We start from the raw sequence: 26907 nt of genomic DNA, 5'->3' as shown, positions 1-26907 counted from the left end.
TTATGTATTGATAATTATGCTTTTGTTAAAACTGGCATCATTGTCTTAATCACTATGATCAACGTCCTCTTTCTTGCTCCCCGTGTTGTGACGCCAGTTTTAATCGCCACAAATCAACCAATCTCACTCCCCAATCATAATCATCTCTCGACAGAAATCCCCTTCACCATCGACGTTCCGTACCGCTTCACGCTGCCGAATATCACAGCCGATCTTTTCGGCGGAAAGGAGAAACAAACGAAACACGACTCCAGCGATCGACTTGACATGTACGGAGTTGTGGAGGGACTCTTGAGCAAGTAAGTAAAAATTTATTTTACCTTTGTCCGTGAAATTGATAGGGCTTAGTTTTGACCTATATCTGTGAGAGGGGGATGGGGAGAACATTGTTGGGGGTTGTCTTGGTGTCAGCCATCCAGCTGATAAACTTTGGGTGGATATCGATGAAAATTAGACAACCTGTTGCCATGGAAGATAAATCGTCCATTATAATGTCATGTCCTTAACCCATAAAATACAGTAAAAAAATAAAAATTTTTACTGTATTTTATGGGTTAAGGACATGACATAGCTGGAACAAAGAGCTTTAATTTATGAAACAAAGTTCACAAGTGACTGAAACAAATTTGAGGCAATGTTTATATACATAGGACAAAGCACCTATATATTAGAATCGAGGCAATCTTCTTTTTAAAGTATGCATGTATATATATATATATATACATACACACACACACACACACACACACACACACACACACACACACACACATATATATATATATATATATATATATATATATATATATATATATATATATATATATATATATATATATATATATATATATGTATTTATGTGTGTGAGTGTGTGGGACAAAATACCAAATATACATCACATGAGACCCGTAATCCAAAAAGCCCATTGAGCATTCATACATAAACATATCTACGGAAACAATGTGAGCCAACAATAAACGGACCCGCATAAGAAACAGCATTTAATACTCTAAACGATGGCAGATGCAAGTTGCATTCAGTACAGCCACCTCTCAGCCATCATTTCCTGTGGTATTGTTGCTTGCGACTCAAGACCTCCCAAATAAGGACCGGCTTTTAAAAGGACCCCGCCCACCAACTCAGCAGAGCCAATCAGGGGATTGCAAAGGCTTCTGTGATTAAATTCGCAACGTTTGTTATGACTTATCTCAACAGGAAAGCATTTGGTGTGACACGAGGGTGGGGTGGGGTGGGGAGAGGAGGGGAGGGGGGAGAAGAAGGGAGGGGAGGGGACACACTCCCTCGGGACGCGGGTTCTACAATGACAGATGTTCACAATGACTGAGAAGGAAGCGATGAAAATGCCTGTATTCCATTGAAATTATCTCTTGCTAAAATGCATCTTTAACCAGAACCCTTCCCAAACACACACACACACACCCTTCCTTTCTTTCTCGCTAAACTGATTGATCAGCTACTAAAACTAGCGTCACAACACCTAGGGTATTGGCGCCGATCTCTAACAAAATAAGATGAAAAGTGCTAAAACTATTCTTCTCTGAAACATGAATTGTGCTTTTAGTTTTCTGTAAGAGAAAACTATTGTGCCGGCTTTTTATTTGTCTATCCGTCCGCAATTTATTCTGTCCACCCTCAGATCTTAAAAACTACTGAGGCTAGAAGGCTGCAAATTTTTATGTTGATCATCCACTCTCCAATCATCAAACATGCCAAATTACAGCCCTTTAGCGTCAGTAGATTTTATTTTATTTAAGGTTACATTTAGCCATAATCGTGCTTCTGGCAACAATATAGGATGGGCCACCACCGGACCGTGGTTAAAGTTTCATGGCCCGCGGCTCACACAGCATTATACTGAGACCACCGAAAGATAGATCCAGTTCCGGTAGCCTTGATTATACACTGTAGCCGCCGTACAGAAAACTCGATTGAGCCGAAGAAATTTCGGCGCATTTTTTACTTGTTTTAAGTAGTCTAACTCTACGAGAATCTCTTTTCATTATTATTATCTTCGTTATTATCATCTTTCGCAGATTTGGCTTTGACGGGAAAGCATGTCTCCTTCGCGCTATTTGCGAAAAAGCGCAGTTGAGTTTGGTGAAAGCAGGGATGCTTGGAGAGTTCATTGAAACCATATTGTCGTAAGTTATTTTGATTATTTTATATTAACTCTCTCTCTCTGTTTCTCTCATAAGCAAGTGTTCGTGTCCATAAGTAAACGTGTTTGAAATATACACACAGGCATATATATAGCATATATATATATATATATATATATATATATATATATATATATATATATATATATATATATATATATATATGTATATATATATATATGTATGTATATATATATATATATATATATATATATATATATATATATATATATATATATATATATAGATAGATATATAACAGTATAATCTAATGACACTGTAGTTTTTACAGTTACACTTAATATATATGTGATCACATAAATTCGCCAGTATATCCACACTGCATGCTTCCATATACACACACACATATATACAGATATATATACGAATTTGTGCGTTTGTCACCAAGTCCCCTAATCTAAAACTATATATATATATATATATATATATATATATATATATATATATATATATATATATATATATATATATATAATGTGTATTTATAATCTAATGACACTGTAGTTATTACAAATACACTTATTATACATGTGTTCACATATATTCGCCAGTATATCCACACAGCATGCTTATACACATATTCACACATACAGATACACGAATGTGTACGTTTGTCGCCAAGTACTTTAATCTAAAACTATAGGAAATCAATTTATAAATTTGGAAAACTTGTAATAACCCTAACCTTAATTCATAAGCTGCCATAAACTGATCTGAAACTTTCCCAAAATGTTTACTTTATAAGCTTTTCTGAGCCTTCCCCCTTCAGAGCCCTACCTTTCCAGCTGGTCTGAACCTACCACCACAAGAGCCTCACCTTATAAGGTGATCTAAACCTTCCATCTCCGAACTTTTCTCAGTAACATGATCACAGGAATTTACCCAAGTTGATCAGAGCCTTCCTCCTTCTGAACCTTTCCTCATAAGGTGTTCAGAACATTTATTCCACAGCATCTTACCTCATAAGCATATCTGCACTTTCCATATTCAGAGCCTTACTTCATAAGCTAATCCATTTCAGAACCACACCTCAAAAGCTGATCTAAACAGTCTTTCCTCAAAACCTTACTTCTTAAGATTCATATTTAAAGCCAACCAGGAGATCTCAGCCTCAGTCTTACTTCATAAGCTAATATGAACTTTCCTCCCTCAAAGCCTTACCAAATAAAGTAATCTGAACCTTCCCTCCTCAGACCATTATCTCCCTAAGTTGATCTAACCCTTCTTATCTCACGCCTTTCTTAGTGACTAGGTCTGAACCTTCCTCTCTCAGAACATTACCACAAAAGCTGATCTGAATATCATAAACTGGTCAGAGCTTTTCTTCCAAAGAACCTTACTTTATAAGTAGACTAAACCTTCCTGCCACAGACCATTACCACATAAGCCTATCTGAATCTTCCTTCCAAAGAACCTTAGCTCTTAGGTTGATCTGAGTCCTCCATCCTCAGGGCGTCGTCTTCCAGATACTCAGACCAGATGTATGAGTACCAGCTTGCGGAATACTACGGTAGTACCCACGCCGACTGTCGATCAGCATACCCAAGTTGTCCTGTGTCCCTCTTTCACTGGCTGGATTGACAAAGTGCCTTGTGGGTAATTTTATTTATTTACTGATGCCACTAATCACTTTGTTTGTTTCTAAAAGCATTGTCTGAATGGTTCTTTCCTCAGGGAAGTTTGAAGGAGTTGTACTGGGATGGTGGTATAGAAGTAGCATTAGTCGTTGAAAATAAATTTGCATTTCCAGTATTTTTTCTCGATTTAAAGACTATTTTAAATGCCAAAGGATGAAAACTGATATCCCAAGTTCTCGGGGTTTTGTTGATTATTTTTTTATTTAAATATGCTGCTGGTGCTTTTCCCTTGTAAAGGGCTAATGACCAGATTCTCCAGTTTCTTGCATGTAGATGATTCAGTATGCAAAATTACCTCAAATTAACCACACCATAATTCTGTCGAGTTTCAGTACTCGAGAATAACTCAACTTTCCTTAAGTCACAGTATTGCTTTACTTATTTTCCGTTTCGTTGTTATTCACTGCCAAAAAAAAAAAAAACAGTTTTGTACATAGCGCTTCATCAACTGACAACAGTACTACTACAGTCTTTTTAAATCTAGAAGTAGTTGGCAGCTTGATAATGATTGGTTGAATGCAACATGCAAGAAAACATCGTTATATTTCATACAATTACTTCGTGATCCAGTTGAAAGCTCTTTTAATAATCCACATTTCTCTCTTAAATAATACATACATATATGTGTGTGTGTTTGTCTTAATAACACTACCGAGTTAAGAGACTATGAAAAAAATGTGTTCTGCAAGTCAAAAAGTAATTAGCACACTCGCCGAAGTCAGCATCTCGAATGTTTCGGATATGTACTATTTCTTGAAGAACGTTTTCTACATTCCCATTATACTTTGGCACAAATTACAACAAATCACACTAAATACTGAAAGACGGATCCTACTCAAAACGCGAAATTCAGGAAATGATATATGAATCCTACCTTACGTGTAGGTAATTTAAACAGAACTGCCACTGGCGGTTTGGCTCCCCCCCGCCCCACAGTTTATTCATCCTATCCTTTTTAGTTTATGATGTTTACTTCGTCATGTCACTGATATATTTTGCTATTTGACTAAGTTTTGTGTGTACCTGGTAACAACACTGAGTATTTATCTTTAGTGCATTTTACGGCTTAATAACGGGTCATAACAATCTGGCCAGATTGTTTGACCCGTGTTGGAGATCTTATGCACTAAAGATAAAAAAATGTTGTTCAGGTACACAAGTCAAAAAAGTGGAAATTAGGGCACACAATATTTATTACAAACAAAATCACAAGAAAATCTTAAATCATCTCTGCGGAGGATATGTTTCGGATATGTAACCACTAAAACTTCTTGAATAAACGTTTTCAGGGGCAAAAATGATTCCAATAATTATACTTTGACTACAAATTACGAAACAACAAAGGATAAAAGAGAGAACACTAAATTTATAAACTAAACTTAAACTAAAGATGAACAAAACCAATCCAAGGTGCAACAAAAAACTGTCATAAAAATCATTCAGGATATGATATATTAATTCACCCAAAAAAATTAAATTTCAAAAAAAACCTTAAACAAATGCATTAAATGGTAATTTAACTGCTATCAGGAACTGCCAGGTGAAGGACAAGTCGGAGACATCTTTAATAAAATAAGGGCAAATCCTACCTGATATCGCCCCACAGTTTACGAGCCTGAATCATGCAGCAAAAACGGGCGTCCTGAAAACACAATCAGCTGCTTTTTTGCAGGAGATAAACGACTGCACTTACCACCTTAGGGAAACTTTTTATGATGTTTCGCAGGTGACTAAGTCAACTGCGTCAACCAGGATACTCAGTCAGTGACTAATATACACCTGCGAAGGGCAGCTCCCACACGGCAAAATACAGAATACACAACGTGTCGAAGTTACCTGCGAGAAACATCCAATGTTTAGATTCAATATTCCAAAAGCGCCACATATCTGTCAGGGAGAATCAAAAGGCCTGAACCTGTTTTGCCTGTTTTCCGCAGATATGGTAAGAGCAACGATGACCTAGGCCTACTGTATTTCCCCAAACTGAAAACTGTTTACTCCCATCCAAGCTCTTTAATTAGCGAAAATTGTATTCTTGAAGTATATTGTGTAACCCAATGTTATTTTTTAATGCTAATCAAATAATTTTTTCTTTATCTAATTTGTATTTCTGCACAAGGCCGATACAGTTTTGGCCTACATTTTAGGCATCCGTGCTAGGCTATAGCCTGTCAAATGTCAAGATGAAATGTTATGACGAATATGGGTATTTTGACTCCTAACTCATATTTATAGAATGTTATGAGCCTTTTCGTCTTGTTTTAACAGAATTACAATGTTAAGAAAGGGAGGCTTTGTCAAATAATATAGTTTATTGGGATTTTCGTGAAAGCCTCGGTGTTACATGTCAACAAACCTCATGTTTGTTTTCGTGTGCACCTACGAAAAGAACCACAGAACCTACTGAATTCCAAATACAACAACAACAGGCCAACCAAAGTAATTCAACACTGTTTTCAAGCACTTACTGTATGTTGAAAGTCCCCAAAAACCAGGAAACTACAGCCTAGCATCACAACACAGAACGGGGACCTTCCACCTGCCAACAGATACTGGTGGCTGTTTATTTTGCCTCCCTAACTCAGGTTTCTCTTGCAGTCATTTTTGTCATTTTCATCTTTTAATCACAATCTGGTCTGTAGAAAATGTTAATAATTACAAGTTTTTTCTTATATTTATTGGGATTTTTTCCAATTTACAGTAAAATATATGGAAAATACATAAAAACGTTCGGTAAGAAATAGTCTGTATCCGAATCACATTTCAAATCGGTGACTTCGGCGACCGGGCTATTTACTTTTGGACTTTCGAACGTATTTTTTCACATTCTTTCAACTGGGTAGCATTACTAACAGAAATAACATATATTTGAGGGAGAAATTTTGCTATGTTGAACGAGCTTCCAATCTTTCTACCGAGCAATTAAATTCAACCAATCATCAACAGGCTATCGAACACCTCTTGAGAGCATTTTCACCAGATTAAAAAAAAAGAGTGGTGAATCTTATATTTAACTTAAATTATTGTTAAGATGATTTACAATTCTGTTCCCATCATTATGAAGGTATTCATAGCGCATTATTTTATCAACTGTCATTGTTATCTAAAAAGGAATATTACGGACAGAAGACTGGTTCTATTCGGGGCTGGGGTAGTAAAAGGTACAACGTTGATCGTCCTATTGGCGTCTGCCCTTGAAAATAATTCCCCTCCTGAATTTCTGAGGACTTAAATGTAAATTGATATTTTATCAATACCTCATTATGCACGTGTACAAATATAGACATTAGCACATCTAGTTTAAGCTGAGACACACACACACACACACACACACACACATATATATATATATATATATATATATATATATATATATATATATATATATATATATATATATATATATATATATATATATATATATATATATATATATATATATATATATATATATATATATATAATGTATTTATATATATATGTGTTAAATATATATATTATACGTTTATTATGCGTTTCAATTATTATAGATAGCCAATAAATGAAAAATTCGTTATATGAGTAACATGTAATTCCTTTATGATCACAATATTATTAACCATGTTTGCGTTTATTGTTTCCAGTTTATTCTCTTTATTTCATCACTTGACGTTCTACAGTACATACCTGATTATGCAATATCTGGTTTATCAGTTTATTATATGCATACCTTTCATTTGCTATAGTTTACACACATTTCAATATATATACATATATATATATATATATATATATATATATATATATATATATATATATATATAATAATAATATTAATAATAAACGCGGGTGTGTGTGTAGGCAAGAGTTACTACTTCCCTGATTCTGAACGGACATGGAAACAGTCATTATACCAATGTGTTTTCTTTCGGTAATAATTTCTCTTGAAAGTCCATAGCTGAAAGTGAATCTAATCAAGTGTAAATATTTGTTGAAAGAAACGTCGTGGGATATGTGGCAGACTTGACAAAACAGTTTTTGTACAACAGGATATTAAAAAGGTAATATTTAGCATGTGTATTTTGACTCAACTTGATTAAATTCAAATTTGAATTTGTTAAATCACCCTAAAAAGATATAATGTTTCAGTGTTACGAATACACTTACACCTGGAATCGATCCCACCCTGTGTCTTCATATGTATTAGATTTCATCGTAGAGTATTCGATTTTGAAATGACTCACATTCCACATTTATTAGTAGGTACCGACAGAGAATGGTGTATGAACTAGCTGCGTTGAAGGTTTTGAAAGAATCTCTAGTCACAACTTTTCCTGTCATTTATTTTCTTTTAATCTTCAAATGGAGCCTTATGACACTGGTATCTTTACACGCCAAGTCTTGGCAAGTATATATCACAATAAGACAATTCTCTGCCTCACTTAAAAGACGGAGTAAAGTAGATTGAAGACAGTTTTGTAGAAATAATATCCATGAATCAGCCTTTCCACTTATCGCCATATGAAAAATATTTCGGTAATGGCAGCTCAATCGTTTCCTTGTCACAGCAAGAGAAAAGACGGTATTCGCGAGACGGAATTTTAATCTACAGCAACCAAAAGACAGAATAGTCTCATGGGGCAGGTTTACTCCAGACTTCAAGAGGTCTTATAGAAATTTTTACAGAAAACTTCTGAAGAAAAACGGGCGGGTTTACTGTGGAAAACTGGCTACATTCATATGACCTTGCTTTACTGCAACAATGACAGAAAAGGTAGAAAGAAGAAAAAGTTACGCCTAGTTCATGAGGGGAAGAGATTAAGCTGAATAAAAAGGGAGTTACGTGACTTGTAGAAAATCATCCTCAGTGTGGTGGTCAGAGCATAATTGTATAAACTTCATTTGGAACAATGATGACCAAAAATGATACAAAAAGGAAAATTAGGTTTGATATTCGAAAGCTTAAAAGTAAAGTACTCGTCAAAAGACAATGAAAATGGCAAAACATTGCCTGTTTAGGCGATCGCTCAACAAACTTTGTTTAGGGCGATTACTTGATAGTAAACTCGGCTAAACATGAGAAGCTCCCTAAGTCTAGACATGCAAAGAAGATACTTCTTACTGAATCCAATCCAAAAATTGTTCATTCTTTGTTCTGGTTCAATATCCCATGAACAATGTCTCAGGTAGCTATAGTTACAATACGGAAAATAAGTAACGAGCTTTGCTTATTAAAGGACTATGAAAAGAACAGGGAAGACATCAGCTTCGTGTTACAGTGTAAGCATATAAGTAAAGTACAGGAAGACAATTATTCACAAGAAGTAATGACTCGTGTCGTGAAATGAGTAACTGAAGTAGTGAAAGATATGTCTTTTATACTAGCAAAAAATTGTCCGTGGAAAGAATTCCAAGGTTTTCTTTGTCATCCAAGTTCTCGTCTGTTCACAGTGAGAAAACGCACGAGTAATCTCACCATTCTGGACTGAAATTAAGTATTTGCTGCATCCCAAATAACTTTCCCTTCCACGTCAACTGCACATCCAGCCTTCACTGCATCTGATGTATCAGTAATTGTCTACCCTAGCTACTGGCACTGGATGAGATTATGTTTGCCTTATTCTTCTCTGGTTGTCTGCATTCCTCATGTTTGTACGTCTCTCACGCACTCCTCTTGACTTATTAGGCTAAGTTCTAACAATGGAAATGAGAATCATGAAAAAATGACTTGTGATGATGGCCCTTATCAGTACTAGATGATGGTTGAATACAAAGTACCATTAGGGAGAAAATTTAGTTCCAAATCCGCCTTCCGAGGTACAACTAAGATCTCTGGAGAAGCTGATCTTCGGTCCTTCAGTTGGTTCAGTATTTCTCAGACGAAAATGGAGCTTCGTGGCCTTCTAGGGGGTGTCTGGTTGGGAATAATAAAAAAAAGACACACTTTACAATACTTCCATAAAAATGGCTTAGCGTAATGTCCAGTAGTACATCTTAAAAACAGAGTTTTTAATGTATGAGAACGAGCAATAATGCAACTAATAAGAGCAACCTAACGTCGAAAAATCATCCTTACTTGATCCTCTCGATGATCAGTCCTTTGGAGAAACTCTATGATGTTTTCCAGCCGGGCTGAGTCCAGGGCGACGCCGCTCTCAGCATCACAGACTTGAGAAGGAGAGGAGGGTTGTACCCGGCTCCCTTTTCGTCCACATGACGAGCATACTTGCCAGGTCTCACTCAGTAGCCTGGGGAGTGTTATATGAGAGAATTCAAACCTCTGGTTTAAGAGCCTTGGTGAAATTAAAGACTTAATACCTTCAAGACAAAATAACTGGTAAATAATATATCTATGTTTAGGTTGAAGTGGGTATTGAATAGATTAGCTAGTGTGAGGCTAGTCTTATCCCATACCAAACATCAGTGCTTTGAAATTTGAAAGAGATTTTTTTTTATTCTGAACAGAAGAGCAGTTAGTTATAACGAAGTCAAAAAATCCAACAGAATAACTGACGTTTCTTCTCTTTTGGGTTGTGAGCAATTCAGTTGTCATTCAGAGGTGCCATGGAAACGCAGCCAGGTGAATTAGCAAATGTATAGAGTATACTGCAAATTATAAACCATCCTTTACGGATCTTTATACAAGACTAACCCTACATAGAGCAAAGTTACATCACTTTGTCGGCTAAAATGGACCTCGATGTTTATGTGACTAAGATAAAACGTGGTTAATTCTATTCTGTGCTTGTCTCTGGATATGAAATGTGACTTGCACAAAACAAGGTGAAGTGAATGGGTCTCGTGGGAGAGGCAATCTATCACAGTAGGACGTGGAGTCTGATGTACCAGACAACCAGATGCCCAGAATTAAAGGACAGGAAATAACAGATAAGAGTAAAACACCAAGAGATAAACGGGAAGGGGTTTCAGCATCAACGAAGGGTCACATCGCTTCTTGAAAAAGCAAAGGACATATGAATAAGGAATAACAAAAGCAAAGACTTTGAGAATTAAAAAAAAAACACTGAATAATCACCGTACTGACCATTCCAGGCCTGAACGCTGAAGTTCATTGTTACAGAGCAAAATGTAGAATTGGAATTAAAGGGAAAGTTGGAAACAAAAGAGAAACTGAGACAAAAATTAAATCTGGTTAATTATCATAAAGCTCTAAAGAATGATTTTAAAAATCCTAAGGCAGAATTAAAGCTGTAGAGAATGCCAGTAAGGATCAAGATAAATAAGAAGAAAGACTAAAGACCTTAGACAAGGAAGCAAATATTTTGCTGTCTAATTTAAATCAGTTAAAACAAGTTAATAGAAATAAAGTATTTTTGATTTCCTGAAACCACTATATATGATAATGTATTCTCCACTCATCCGCTTTAACTGACAAATACAGTTATCATAATCTGAGTACTGAGAAATCTAGCAGAAGACCTAACTTGGGTACGTACAGTGGAAGCTCCGTACAAAACCTGAGTGCTAACAAGTATGCCGAGTGTAAAAGATTCGTACTAACAATTCACATTGGTTACATTGAATGCCTACTAACAACTCAAGCTGAGTGTAAAAGATTCATACTAACAATTCAAGCTGGGTTACACGAAATGCCTGCTAACAACTCAAGCTGAGTGTAAAAGATTCGTACAAACAACTCAAGCTGAGTGTATAAAATTCGTACTAACAATTCAAGCTGGGTTCACAAAATGCTGAATAACAACTCAAGCTGAGTGCTTATTTGGAGCGATAACAATACAAGCGTTGAGTAAAAAGCTGAAGCACTCACAATGACAGTTGGGTACGAATATCCCTGTCCATGAATCCGTAGAGGAAGGGGTTGATGGCGAAGGTACAATACAGAAGCCACTCTGTTATGTAGGACAGCATCTCGAACAACGGGGCCCTTTCTTCTCCCACCTGATGGAAATTTGAAATTTGAGTTACTGAAATACCCAAATTTAAATACCTGAACAATTTGGATTTTAGTTATTTGGATGTTTTGAAAGTTTTGGCTATCTGGGTGACCAAAAATATTTGTTGAAAAGCTATGAATTTGAATGACTGAAATGATCGGAATTTGATACCTGGGGAATTTAAAATTTCGATTATTCTGGCAACAAAATTTAAATCTTTGAATATTTGAATTTTATGGAAATAAAAAAAAATATGGCACAAATATACATTATTACATCAGTAAATTTCACAGCCAATGGATTTTATCCAACATAAACCTTCTGTGCTACCTGGTCCACACTAACCTAACCTATATAACCTACGCTAACCTAAATAAGGATGGCGTTACCTTACCAGGAGTTACAAAGGGTTTTAATAGCTCAACCAGAATGTGATGTCTTGGAACATAGAGAAACACAAAAACTGCAATTTTAATCAAACTTGACACATCCCCTAAACCTAAGGCACCGTTACCCGATACATCTGATTTGGATACCAACTTGGTCAATACCATAGCTTAAACCTATCGAGCTGGCTTGAAATGCATCTGCATAAACGCTAATTTTTCACCACTCCATAAGTTAAGTATACCTTAGTTTTACCAGACCACTGAGCTGATTAACAGCTCTCCTAAAGAGGGCTGGCCCGAAGGATTAGACTTATTTAACGTGGCTAAGAACCAATTGGTTACCTAGCAACGGGACCTACAGCTTATTGTGGAATCCCAACCACATATAGCGAGAAATGAATTTCTGTCACCAGAAATAAATTCCTCTAACTCTTCATTAGCCGGTCGGAGAGTCGAACTCGGGCCTAGCGAATGCAAATCAGGTCAGTGGTTGTCACCTACCTGGTTCTTGAGCGAAGTGATGCAGGACCTGGAGATGTTGAAAGCGTTCTTGAGGGAATTTTCCAGCAGGTTCAGCTGCTCAGGGTCGAGGTTTGACAAGCCTCTCGGCATCTCGATTATCTCCCGGATGATCGTGAAACTCTTTTCGACCCCACCGCTGAAACAGAGGGCACAAATGTAAAAACCTCGTCACCTGATTGTAATATTAAATTCATTATCACTTCCAGCTTAAGATTTCCAATGGAGAAGGTGGCATGTGGCATTATTACCCTTCCGGTACTCAACAAGTATTTTTGGGAGGAAATTGCTAGCCCATGCCCTCTCCATCCCGGCTTCGACCCCCACAATCGACTAACTATAAGGTACATGATTCACTTATCAAGTCAACTGAGGAACAATGGGTTTTGCAGAGAACTCTCTAAATCGTTTCCCTTATATAATCGAACTTTGGTCCCTCGCTGCTGAGATAAGGTTGGTACACGTGGTTCAGTGGTTAACAACTGAACTACGTGTACCAAATTATTTATCCCATTATTCTAACTGTTATAGCACCAACAATAAGGCAATAAAGAGTGAATTCCGGGCCGGTTAATCTGTCGAAATATATTACCATCCTTACAGAGCTTTCGAGCGAATGAAAGCTGACTGGGGTCTCTCAAGCTCTTTTAGTAAGTTTTAGATTCTCCCACGGGAAAATCATAAAAAAAATTAATTCTAAAAGCCTTGTCTTGTTTCCTGTGAGGTTCAATACCCCACAGTTTTCTACAAGTTTTATTCCTGCTGTAATCTAATTGTGCAATTATCTTCTTAATCCTGCAGTTGAATCGTTGGAGCTTCAGAATTTCAACTTTGTGTAAATGATTTTTAGAACAGGCTGACATGGCTTTGATTCCATAGTTTTTTGACACTTGTATTATTTATTTTACTTTGTTCTTTACCTTATTAGCTGTGAAGTATTTTATTTGTTTGTCTGTTATTTCTTTCATATTTTATTATTTACCTATCAGTTTCCTTCTCTGTACTGAGTTGTATTTCCTCTTGGCTTATAATAATAATAATAATAATAATAATAATAATAATAATAATAATAATAATAATAATAATAATTTTTCCTTACTATTTGTTTGTCTTATCTAATAATAAAATGTAATAATAATAATAATAATTTTTGTTTTTGCATTTATTATTTTTATAATAAATAATAATAATAATAATAATAATAATAATAATAATAATAATAATAATAATAATAATAATAATAATAATTTTTCCTTGCAGTTAAAATATTTATTGTTTTTGTATCCGCAAAATCTGGGCTTTATTTTTTTATTTTTTTATTGGACTACCAATTTGGGACTGCAGTTAAAATATTTATTCTGCTTCTACCAAAAGGGTTATCAATTTGGGCTTGGCATTCTGCTTTCCAATAATAATAATAATAATAATAATAATAATAATAATAATAATAATAATAATAATAATAATAATAATAATAATAATAATAATAATGACAATGTTTGCTTACCACTCAAATATTTATTGTTATTCTTATCTGCAAAATCTGGGCCTTAATTTATTTACTTAAACTTCAACGTCACGTTGTTTTCCCAAGCAATAATTATGACCCGGTTGTTTTTCGCTTTTGATTTACCTGTAAAAATCGGGGGCTCGGTGAGCAATGGCCAGGTAAACGTTGAAGGCGAAGTAAGGGAGACAAAGCAGCCAAAACGTGCCCACGACCATCATGAGGGTACGGGCAGCTTTCTTGGCAGCCACACCCCTGCTTCTCTCGTTTCGAGAAATTCTCACGTTCTCCTTGGAAAGAGGGAAAAAAAGAAGAAGAGTAAGATAAAAAATAAAAGACAAATGAAATTTATATAAGTGAAAATACGTTGATGGATTATATGCTTGAGAAAATATGTGTATGTCGCAAGTGTGAATGGGTAATGTATGTGGATGTGTGGGAGTATATATGGGCATGTGTGGATGTGAATTTGTCTGTATGTGCCTAAAGGACTTGTGAATGTGTTTGTGCAAGTTTGTGCATATGTCTGTTTTTACATGGTAATGTAGCAGTCCGTTTCTTAAATGATTTCTTTAATTGATGTTTAATCAGATTTTATTGTTCTTTATTTTTGGGTGAAATATAAACTGAGTATTACAACGTTATCGATCCTTTTAAAGTTATTACTCGCTATATTTCATTCTTCATTTCATCATATTCCTCCTAGACTGGACTGTAAACGTGCTTATTCATTTACTTACCACATGCACAGTCTTGCATCTAGTTTCACAGTTTTGAAAGACTATTACTGAGAGACGGATTTTCTACAGGGTTAAATATGCAAAGGTGACAGGAAAGGGAGATTGTGGAGCATGGTCAAGCATTACATAAAGATCTTCAGTGAAAAATAAAAAATGAAATCCAGTTTCTTGTTGGCTTTTATCATCTTCTGTGAGTTTGAATATGTTGTCAAAATTTCTTTTTTTGGGGGGTGGAAATAGGACCTGATTCCTTCATTAATTGGTTGTGCCCAAACCATACGGGTGATTTTTGCATAAATCAGATTTTAAGACACTACTAGAAACAGGTTTTGAAGGAGAATTATTGTGCATTATCACTGTTTGAAAATGACAATTAGGCGTGTGAGTTAGTGACACAAATGCATTGAAAAGTTGTCACACAGGCAGTTTTCCAGTTCTCGTAATATTGATCTATGTAGTGCATCTGCCTTTCTTATAAATTAAACATAAGTATTAGAGGCCTATTTAAATCGTTGACCTCCATTATAATAAGTATCACCCATAAGGACCCCTTAATCCATGATGATGTGTGAAAAATCAGTTGTTTACCATATTTTCATTCGAGCTCCTGTGCAAGGCGCCATTCCCATTGGGCAGCGAGCATGTGATGTCAGTCCTGGAACTGGCAACCCAACTGGCGCTTCCCCAAGCACTCTCGACCAGCGCCTCCTTAGCAGCCCCTTCCTTCGAGGTCAGCACAGGGTTGCTGGACAGAACGATGGTCGGCTTGTATCCGCCTTTCCTCAGTTCGACCCGGTCTTTGTTCTTCCAGAAAACCACGGCGGAGGTGCCGTTCGCCCCGAGAGATATGGAGTCGCGGTTGGCTTCTGCACTGTTCTGGAACTCTGCTCTCAGATTCACAGGGAGCTCTTCCACCGACTGGTGCAGACATGGCGAGATGTCGCCTCTGTCCGCAACTTGGCCGCTGATTGTCGATATGGCTTGTTCGTCTGCACCTCTGACTGCTCTGACAGCAACTCTGAATTGGTATATTTAGTTTCGATAAGGCAGAATCATGGCAATGGTAACATTCTGGCAGTGGTAACACGGGAAAGCACAGATATAGCAGAAGACCAATAGTACATACCCTTCACACAAAAATCAGTGCAATGCCATTATTACTTCCATTTGAAACATACGGATTTATCAAGACAGTAGCTTTCAATTACCATGACTCAACTGTATATAAGGACTATATATAGCATGAATAATTTAAAATCCATGTTAGATGACACAAAAATATTATCTCCAGAAAAATTTACACAATTTCTGGCAGTGCTGCACTGAATAACACAAAGGTACCCCTACCTGTAAATGGGGAAATACATGCAGAGCATTGTGACCCCAGGTAGGAGGAACTCCAGTATAGTCACGCACAGAACATATCCCTCGCTGGAAGACAAGACACCAAGTCCCCATCCACAGCAGACTGTAGCCCCAATTCCTCGCTCTGGTGTTTAAGGAATAATTGGGGAAGATATTCGGAACATTAGTATTGTAAACTGATGCTCCGCTTAGTGTTTTCTTTATTGCTATTTAATTAATAGGAACTTCTTTCTTGTCGTAACGAACCTTGGGAAATCTTTTGGCATAATATTCTATAGCATAATATCAGCAGGGTATTGAACAGAGTTAATAAAGTGTCTCTTTCTTATATGTGTAGGTCAGTTGGCAGCGCCCTTGCCTTTTAATTAAAAGACCTTGGTTCGATCCCGATGTGAGTCAGAATATATATATATGTATATATACTGTATATATATATAAATTATATATATATATATAATATATTTGTATACATATCATATATAATGCACACACAAATATGTATATATCATGTATAATACACACAAATATATATGTATGTATATATATATATATATATATATATATATATATATATATATATATATATATATATATATATATAGCATATCTATTCATATACCCTAACTTCCATTCATAACGCTCTCTTCTCAATCAAACCCTGCCTCACCTATATTGAGATTCCCTTATTCCATTTTCCTACCATTATCCGCTATGCATACTCCCAAGTTTCTCAACTAATAAACCACTTCCATTTTCCAAGCACCAGCTTATCTTCAAATCGTTACTCATGTTGGCTTGCACTTTTCTCCTTTTCCGAATACTTTCATAATCATTTACTAGCCACAGTAACCTTTCTTCAGTTTCACGAACTAACTGCGTCACCTAAAACATCAGCCATTATATAGTCCATTCATAACCACTTTTCCAGTCCCATAACTGTGTATGCCTATAGATCTGTCCTTACCCTGACTTTCCTCATCACTCTGATGACAATTATTTCACCAAGAATTTAACTCAGCAGCCACGAATACAATCGTAACATTTAAGGCTTCATATTTCAGTCTGTTGACCTGTAACTTTAGATCTCATTGTAAGCGGAACTTGAATCCACTGACCTTGACTTATGAGCAGGTAACCCGAGGGCACCACACTAAATAACCAGACGACGAGCAGCGCCATCAGAGTACGAAACAGAGTGACTTCCCCTTCGTGCACCATCGGCATCAGAATCATGTAGTGCCTGAGAGAGAAGAAGAAGAATTCTGTTGAGATTTCAAGTTGCTGACAGGCTTCTGGAAGCAATTCTGCACCTAGATTAAGAGAAGAAGAATTCTGTTACGATTTCAAGTTGCTGAGAGGCTTCTAAAAGTAATTCTGCACCTAGATGAAGAGAAGAAGAATTCTGTTACGATTTCAAGTTGCTGACAGGCTTCTGGAAGTAATTCTGCACCTAGATTAAGAGAAGAAGAATTCTGTTACGATTTCTAGTTGCTGACAGGCTTCTGGAAGTAATTCTGCACCTAGATTAAGAGAAGAAGAATTCTGTTACGATTTCTAGTTGCTGAAAGGCTTCTAGAAGTAATTCTGCATCTAGGTTAAGTTTTCTTTGAAATTATAAATATAATTTTATAAATTTGATGCCGATGCAAAAAGGTCTGAAAATATTTCTGAAATGTGACCAGCTTTTTAATGGAAAAAAAATATTGTAATACAGTAATTGAGAAGTAGAATTCTGTTGCGATTTCAAGTTGCTGAGAGGCTTCTGGAAGTAATTCTGCATCTAGATTAAGTTTTCTTTGAAATTATAAATATAATTTTATAAATTTTGTGCCGATGAAAAAGGTCTGTGAATATTTCTGAAATGTGACCAACTTTTTAATGAAAAAAATATTGTAATACAGTAATTGAGGAGAAGAATGAAAACATATTTTCAAGGAACTAAAAGAATTCTGAAAATATTTCTGAAATGAGATAAGATTTTTATGGGAAAAGAACATTGTAATACTACAGCAGAAGTTGAGAAATCTGTCAATTTTGTAAACTGCTGAAAATTTTATGAAAATATCTCTGAAACTGGACCAACATCATAACGCAGTTCCCCAAACATTACCAAACATTACAAGTTCCGCATGTGGAACCAGACTGAACTAGTTATTGACAGATTACGGGAATTATGTTTATTGGATAATGGGTTACACCAAAAAAAAAAAAAATTGACTAAAATCCCCTCGTACCGGATAAAAGAACCGCGTTAAGTTCAGAGTCAAGAGCCCCTGCAATGTTGCAAAATAATTGTCAGTAAAACTTGCAAAACGCTTTAGTTAACCGTTGCAAATAGCAAGAAATCATAAATAGTTCACACGGGCAACAGGGCGCGTGAAACTAAGGTCTGGCGCCAATTCAACTATTTGCTTGACATCAGAACAATGACTAAGATGAATGAGAAAATTTATATCTCAATAAAGTAATGAAGCAGCTGACAGAGTATAGTAGAGGGAAGGGCGTTACAAACATCAGAGCAAACCAATTCCTTGAGGTATTATTATTATTATTATTATTATTATTATTATTATTATTATTATTATTATTATTATTATTAGTCAAAATGTACTAGACTTTTTTATGAACAAGCAGAAAGGAATTACAGTCAAAGATAAAGAGAAAAAAGGGGAGAGAATAAGAATCGTATAACGAATGAACTGAAAGATAAATCAGTGATGTCTGTCTGTCCATCTATCTATCTATTTATCTATCTACCTATCTATCGATCTATCTATCTAGTATTATATATATATATATATATATATATATATATATATATATATATACACTGTATATATATGTAGGTAGACAGATCTCTAATTATCTATATAAAGAGATATATATAATTATATATATATGTATATATATACAGTACATATGAGAGAGAGAGAGAGAGAGAGAGAGAGAGAGAGAGAGAGAGAGAGAGAGAGAGAGAGAGAGAAACATCTACATCGTGGCAGTGTACGGGGAGACAATGTATTCACAAAATGCGCACAGACAGCAATGTAAGTATAGGTAAACTATGAGCACGTATCTTTGCCCAACGCTCCCAAGCAGTAAAACATCCTCTTACAAACCAAGAGCAAGGATTGATTGATATATTGCTATGCACTGGCGTCGCAACAGAAAAGGTCGTCGAAACCCACACTACCAGGAAGTAAAGGAGTAATTCAAATGTCATTATGAGGTGTTTCATCGAAATTGCTGATTTCAGAAAGGTGGGAAGTTCATCGCCCAGGGGGTCGATGGGGCATCATGGAAATGCCTTATATATTATGACCGTAGATGGAACGGGTAACCTTACGCCCTTTTGTTGACCAGGCCCGAGGAAAACGAGATACATGGAACAGAAAGGAGAAGGGTAGGAAGGCGATTAATGACTAAGGGCAACCCAGACCTTCCTCTTAGAGAAAGGAGTAGGTATATTGATCGAAATTCGAAATACTTTTCAGAATTATTCATTCCGTAAGGTAATGGAAAATTAGGCCTATAACGTTCTCACTTATCGACCATTACTGCAAGCGACTTGCGTGATATTGAAAATTTATATTTAATATTATATATATATATATATATATATATATATATATATATATATATATATATATATATACTTATATATATATATACATATATATATATAGATATATATAAAAATATATACATATATATATATATATATATATATATATATATATATATATATATATATATATATATATATATATTTCTCATCAAGGTCTTATAACTGCCGAAACAAAAGAGAAGAATTAAGCATAAATATTCCTGCTGGACCTACTGACCACGAAGGTTGCATGAAGGTGTAGGAATCAAGTGAACATTCTAATTACCCTTAAGGGCTGCGTCACACCTTCAGGAGAAAATATTTTCAAGGACCTACAGCAAACAGGATGTTCTGACACGGAGAAATCTAAATGAAATATCCAATGGGATATTTCCTTTGGATTTGTAAATCAAGGGTAGTAAACAAAGGAACTAAAGACTTGGCCCAGAAGGATGCAACTGGATGTTGTAAAAGAGCAGGGAAAACAGAGTCAGAAAGAGAGTTCCAACTCTATCCAGTAGAAGGGTAAATAAGCCGTCAACGGAATGAACAGTCAGAATCAGTGAAAGAGACTGAATGACGTAAACTGTTTCATGTCAAGAGAGAGAGAGAGAGAGAGAGAGAGAGAGAGAGAGAGAGAGAGAGAGAGAGAGAGAGAGAGAGAGAGTTCATCATTTTGGTAGGGGACTATAAGATATAAAACTCCTTCATATGTTTACACCCATACCGATCCGAAGCCCAGATAAAAGAGGGGGGTTTAGGCGTAGAGTAAACGTCCCTGTGCAGTCAAAAAAAAAAAAAAAAGAAATCCTAGCATAACTGAAACTTGCAACAAATTGACGCTTTGGTATGAGCGGCACCGTTTCATGAAAAGGCCTGAGAGCCAACGCATAATGAAATGCAAACCTTGGTTTTCGTTAGAAGTGAATTACACCTGTAACAGCAAAGGATGGATGGATGGTACTTGAGGACGGAACTCAAGCATTAAAGCATTTACTCTACCATCTGAACCAAATTATTCTTTTTTAGGAAATAAATGGTAAATGGAAGGCGAAGCGTGACATCAGAGGCCTTCAGTAATCTGCAGGAAGTGAGAACTTGGGTAAAGGATTTTAGTTTAGAAAATAAATCTTGTTTGTTATTGACAGCGTAAATGAATAAGTGTTTGGCAGAAAATCTGACAGTAAAGTATTCAGACGAAGCTTTCAGCTTGTCGTCAGAACAATTGCTTAGCTCAGAGTCTCGACAGATTAAGCGGTTGAATCATCTCTATTCAAGAATCATGCAACGCGTGCTAGGGAAGAAAAGTTCAAACGAAACTTCTAGCAACTATTATTATTATTATTATTATTATTATTATTATTATTATTATTATTATTATTATTATTATTATTATTAAGTCAACGCAAAAACACCAGATTTTGTCGTCGGAATTTTAATGCCTGAAAGAGCACAAAAAAAAAATTATGAAAGCTTTGTCAATTGGCCTGAACATTATGCCTATGGATACCAACGTTGATACAGAAAATTACATAGTTTTCTTTTTCTGAATTTAGCTGAGTTCCTGCGCAGCAGCTGTACAAATTCAGCGTCAAAGATACTGTATATATATATATATATATATATATATATATATATATATATATATATATATATATATATATATATATATATGTATATATATATATATAGATATATATGTATGTATGTATATATATATATATATATATATATATATATATATATATATATATATATTATATATATAAATATATATATATATATATATATATATGTATAAATATAAATATATATATTGTATATATATATATATATATATATACATATATATATATATATGAATATATATATATATATATATATATATATATATATATATATATATATATTATATATATACATATATGTATATGTATATATACTGTATATACATCTACATAAGAAATGGGTGTTGGCTGAGAATGGAATCTTACAGCTTCACTTTAGCAAATGAAATCGATCCTTAACAATTCAGGAATCATCTACTTTGGTTAATTCTTTGTTTTTCACGTAAAAAAAAACAGAATTTCTCTTCACTCACAGCCATTCTTAATAGATCTCTCTCAATCTAAGAAGTTAATCTCACAACAAATAACTGAAGAAAGATATTTTGTTTTTGCATTGTTTATCTGTTCCTTTCAAGAGCAGTGCCAAATTTTTTAGACCTTTGTATTACAAAACACTAACGCACTTTGGGCGTGGTACCGGTTTCTGGAGCCTCTTTGTAATCCAGTACCACTCATACCAGACTCCCGAGGCCTGTTGCAACTTTCTAGGCATTGATTTGTGCAAGGGGGTTGCTAGCTCATACGCCATAAATCATATTCACAACTTATCTACGTAAACAAGGGAAATATAATACGTGTGGAAGTAGAGGAAGTTAGTTTTCCTAAAGCATCTCATTTATAAGAAGCAAGTTAAAGAATTATCCCCAACCTCTTCCAGTGAACATAATTTGTTTAACTATATTGTTTTAAATGACATCGGAGAAATTATCGGAACTTCAAAGTCAGCCTCTTGATGAAGTATTCATATGAGTATTCTGTTCCAATCATGATCAACTACAACAAGAGTTATCATTGTCTACGAACCATAAGTAGGCGCCATATTGCTCTATACTTATGAAACCAACAAACGTGGAAGTTTTATGATTAAAATGATGTTCAAAAAAGGCTCTTATATATGTAACTGTTTTCCATGAATAGCATTTTCTGAAAAACTTGATAAAAGTATTGTGGGCTAACTTCCTAGGATAGTGTCAGGTAGGGCCTGGTACTGTAGGATGGTTTAGGAAGAACACAGCAGCAAGGGATGGTCTAGGATAGGACACGGTGGCCTAGGATGGTTTAGGATAGGCCTCAGCAGCCTAGGATGGTTTAAGTTAGGATTCATTAGATTATGCCTATAAAAAAATTAAGGGATTAGATTCTCTTACTATTTATGCAGCACACTTTCCAGTGCAGGGCACTTCCAAGCCAAACAAGACTCTCTTACCTCCCAACGCTTATAAGGCACACTGTCCAGCACATGGCATTCACGAGGCAAGCATGCAGGAACTGGGCAAAGAGACAAAGCCCAACGCCCAGCACCTTCGGCTGGCTAACGAAGGACGCTATGGAGAGAGGGAGCACTACCAAGGCAGCCAGCACCTGAGCTAAGCACAAATTGAGGATGAAGTAGTTGTTCAGCTTGTTTCTAAGCTGGGGGCTGCTTAGAACAGCAGCAGCTATGGCGAGGTTAGACACCAGGACGACAGCTGTGAGGAGCAACATCACCAGTAGGGAAAATACAAACGCCACTGGGGTTCTGTCAGGGGACACTATAGACACACTTTTGTTAGACACTGAGGATGAGATTTCAGAGAGCCACATGTGGGCTTCGCTGTGCAGGTCCTTCAACATTTTTGGTTTTTAGACAGGACTCGGTGCTAACTTATTTTACGAATCTTGAGGACTGATTAATTCTTTTAATTCTTCTATTTGTCCGATATTCTCTTTGAGCTGGAAACACACACCACCGCACACTGACATCTTCTATCCTGTTTCACTAGAGTCACTGTTATTGTACTGATCGATAATGTAATCAATAGTCATTTAAAAACTTCTGCTGGAAGATGGCAGTAGATTATTCAGTATTTTCATTTTCTCGGTGATGATATCTATAACATTTTTTCATAAGGCACTGCTACATTGCAAAATATATTTACACAGTCACTTGCTTTTTTTTCTCCCATTTCCGGCAGCCATTTTCTAGTCTGCAAGACTTCACGGACGCTAAAATTCAGTTATCACTTTCATTATTACTTAAAACCATTTTTTTTTCAGTAATTAGGTCTATAAGTTAATAAACAAGTAAAGCACAGTGAGAAAACGAAACAATTAGATCTTCCAGTCAGGCAGAATTCAATAATATTATGAGTCTCGATTGCACATCACTATGCCACATCCTGAGACGCCGATCTTGATGTGCGTGGTACCAATCCCAGCTGAAACGACTCTAAAAAGCGGCGTGAACTCTCCCGGCGCATCATACCCTCATGCTATTCGCTCTGAACGACTTCCTGTTGTAGTGGTGGGTCTCCCTTTGAGCAAGTCCAGGCGACGTGGCGCTGTTCTTTGTAACCCAAGCAGACAAATTTGGCATTCAGGCGAGCGTCTCGTTCGGGAAAAAAGGGAGGGAGAAAAACGCTCTTGTTCACCAAACAATGACACTTTGCATAATCGAAATCATCTTGAAGGACTTATGACTTGTTTGATTTGTTCCGTTTTCTAGACTGGGGGAGGACAATAGGCAGACGAAAACGCAACAACCAGGAACAAAAACAAACGAGAGCGGCGGCGTGACAATGACAACAACGGCCTCCCTTGTGTGCCGTAACGAACCCCCCTCCGGAATAACCCCAGGGGTTCTCGGATGACATAGGGGTTGAGTCACGGGTTCACACTTTGTCAACTTCATAAACCACACGATTACACAATATGATAAAAGCCAAGCGTAGCCTATACATCTCTCATTGACGCCATATTTTCAATATTTAATTTGGGTGCCTACGAAATTTTCAGACTTTCACCATATACGTGTACGCACTTACATGTGTTTATATTCATACATATCTATTTATTGTTTATCTTTCTATTTGTATTTTGACTTATATAACATTTTATATTGATGAATGGACTCATAAATCTTGAACTTCAGTATTTCCCACTATTATTCTTATTGACTTAGCGATTTTTCTGTTCAAATGACCATCTATGCTACCAAATGCTTATTTGTAAGTCTACCGTTTTTAGAGGTGGTCTGTTCCTCATAAAGCTGTATAATCTACACCCGTGCCTTTTTGCAATGTTCTCTCAGATTTCAGTAGTTCATTGTTCTGAAGGAGTAATGGTCCGTAACTCCAAATGCTCCTTTATTTTCCCTGTAGTTTATATTTTAGAAGTCTGTAAGGTATGGTGATATAAAGTAGAAGCATACCATCACCGCTGATCTCTTCAAATCAAGCTAGATAATGTGAATGAACGTGGATTTCTCCTTAATATTTCTGATTTCACAGTGTACTCTTGCATATTACAGAGATGTATACATAATCATGATGGATATTATTATCTGAAGCCTTGTGTCTTTAAATGAATCTGCTGATTTTTGTGGTATCCTTTTAGCCATTCATGTTTCGCAACACTTAGTGCAAGTTTTCGCTGTGTTAGTTTATATTTGCAAAATCTTTAATTTGATAATGTTTTGGTGCACTTAGTTTAGAGTTCTCACTGTATAGGTTGTACCTTTTAAGTCAGGATTTTTCTCACCTACGATTGCCTAAAATTCACTCATTTCGGGGCTTGAAAAAATGTTGAATTTTGAGTGTTCTCTTTTGTAACAAGAAACAGTGAGAAATAATTGTAACTCACAACAAACTTTCATACGTCTGTTCTCTGAAGCAAGAAAATTTTCATCTATATAAGTTTTCTTTTACAGGAGGAAATTGCCAAAATCAGTCAAACCAAGCGTCATTGGTCAAAGCACAACTCTGTGAAGACGTCTAGCCTACAGTTCTATGTAAACAATTGTGCCATCTTCCTGCTGTTAACATAAACTCAAGTCTGAAAGCCTGGAATGAAGCAAATTGTAACAAGAATGAAATTCACCCAAAACGAGACAAGATTCTACAGGAGCCTGTAAAATTTCGAAATCATAAAGAGCTGTCTTATAATTACGCATTGTCCTTTGCTTATAGATACAGACTGGCAAATGTCAGAAGAGGAACCTGCAGCAACGACTGATAAAAGATGAGGGTCAACAAAAACAGGTAAACTACTAAAAAAACAAAAAAAATGGCAAAGTTGTGTCTTTACTGCATCGGGAATTAGACCTAGTCACTTGATTCAGTGACCTGACCATGAAGCTAGTCAGAAACATTGGTTTAAGGTAATAGCCTACTTTTTTGCTCGCATATGCTATTAAAAAAGTACCCTTGATAAAGCTTGAGTTATACAATGACTGATGGTGCGAGAAGGCTCCATTAGAAGCAATAAATGTCTAAGATAACGAGCAATAAAATGTACTAGGCCCACATTGCATGGTCGAGCTCTTGTCGCTAACAATACCAGAAGGAAAGAAAGCCTGTAGAACAGTGTGCAAAATAAAGATTCAAACTTTAAAGGATGCTGTCTTAATCAAAAATATCATTCCCTCGAAGAAATATATACACTCGGCGTCTGGAGTGCTGTGTGAGTTCCGGAGCTGCACGGTTTACTCTCGTATCCAGATGGAAAAACCATTTTCTATCATAAATATGACAAATGTTTTCTAAATGCAAAGACCAATTGGACGATGATCTAATGGCCTGGAGCACTTTACAACAAGAAGGAGCGGGAAGACTGAAAAGAGTAGGGCTTAACCGCATAGGAAGGATTAAGCTTTTTTTACGTCTTATTTATGTCTTTAGATCCTAGTTGGCGAGAGAGAGAGAGAGAGAGAGAGAGAGAGAGAGAGAGAGAGAGAGAGGGAGAGAGGGCTAGTGCCATGCATTTATTCTTGTCGAAACGACAGCAGTAGCATATTGCATATATACCACCACAAAGATACATTTGTATCCGAACAAAATATCGCTTCTTCTTTGCTTCTCGTGAATGTGACGTTTTGCCACAACCTCAGGAACTATTCAGTCAGAACAGTCCCTCCTGAACAGTCCCTTTCCACCCTTTTCCCGACTTGGTGGCGACCCTCTGACGCGTGACGTCACTGCTTGAGGTTGTGCTTCTTGTCAAAGCTCGAATCTAAATCAACTGTCGAGTTGTCAGCTCTAAATGATCCTTGTTTGTCGGCCCTTTCCCGAGCCTTTCCCTCGGTGATGAGTTTGTTTCGATGGAGCGCGCCAAGTACTCTCTCGCTCTCCCTGATTAGGACGAATCCCTTGATTCGTTGTCTTAGGACGAAAAACTGCAAGACAAGGAACTTTTCTTCTTCTTCTCCCTGTGGCTTGTCTTA

General features: G+C 36.1%; 2 protein-coding genes across 2 annotated transcripts; one reads left to right on the top strand and one right to left on the bottom strand.

Moving 5' to 3' along the window:
• LOC136852138 (uncharacterized) lies at positions 1-4439 on the top strand. The gene is made up of 3 exons (XM_067126588.1): positions 1-299; positions 2055-2162; positions 3653-4439. The coding sequence occupies exons 1-3, from the start codon at positions 55-57 to the stop codon at positions 3780-3782; spliced, it is 483 nt and encodes a 160-aa protein (XP_066982689.1). The 5' UTR covers positions 1-54; the 3' UTR covers positions 3783-4439.
• Positions 4440-8142: 3703 nt separating this feature from the next.
• On the bottom strand, positions 8143-24247 carry LOC136852470 (octopamine receptor-like). The gene is made up of 9 exons (XM_067127119.1): positions 22915-24247; positions 17369-17493; positions 16236-16377; positions 15477-15906; positions 14275-14438; positions 12624-12780; positions 11607-11737; positions 9894-10065; positions 8143-9731 (listed from the first exon to the last, which is right to left on the bottom strand). The coding sequence occupies exons 1-9, from the start codon at positions 23319-23321 to the stop codon at positions 9693-9695; spliced, it is 1767 nt and encodes a 588-aa protein (XP_066983220.1). The 5' UTR covers positions 23322-24247; the 3' UTR covers positions 8143-9692.
• Positions 24248-26907: the final 2660 nt, after the last annotated feature.

Source organism: Macrobrachium rosenbergii, chromosome 25 (assembly GCF_040412425.1).
Source record: "Macrobrachium rosenbergii isolate ZJJX-2024 chromosome 25, ASM4041242v1, whole genome shotgun sequence".
Taxonomy (NCBI): Eukaryota; Metazoa; Arthropoda; class Malacostraca; order Decapoda; family Palaemonidae; genus Macrobrachium; species Macrobrachium rosenbergii.
The sequence above is the reverse complement of the archived record's forward strand: the minus strand, read 5'-3'. Positions and strand labels throughout refer to the sequence as shown.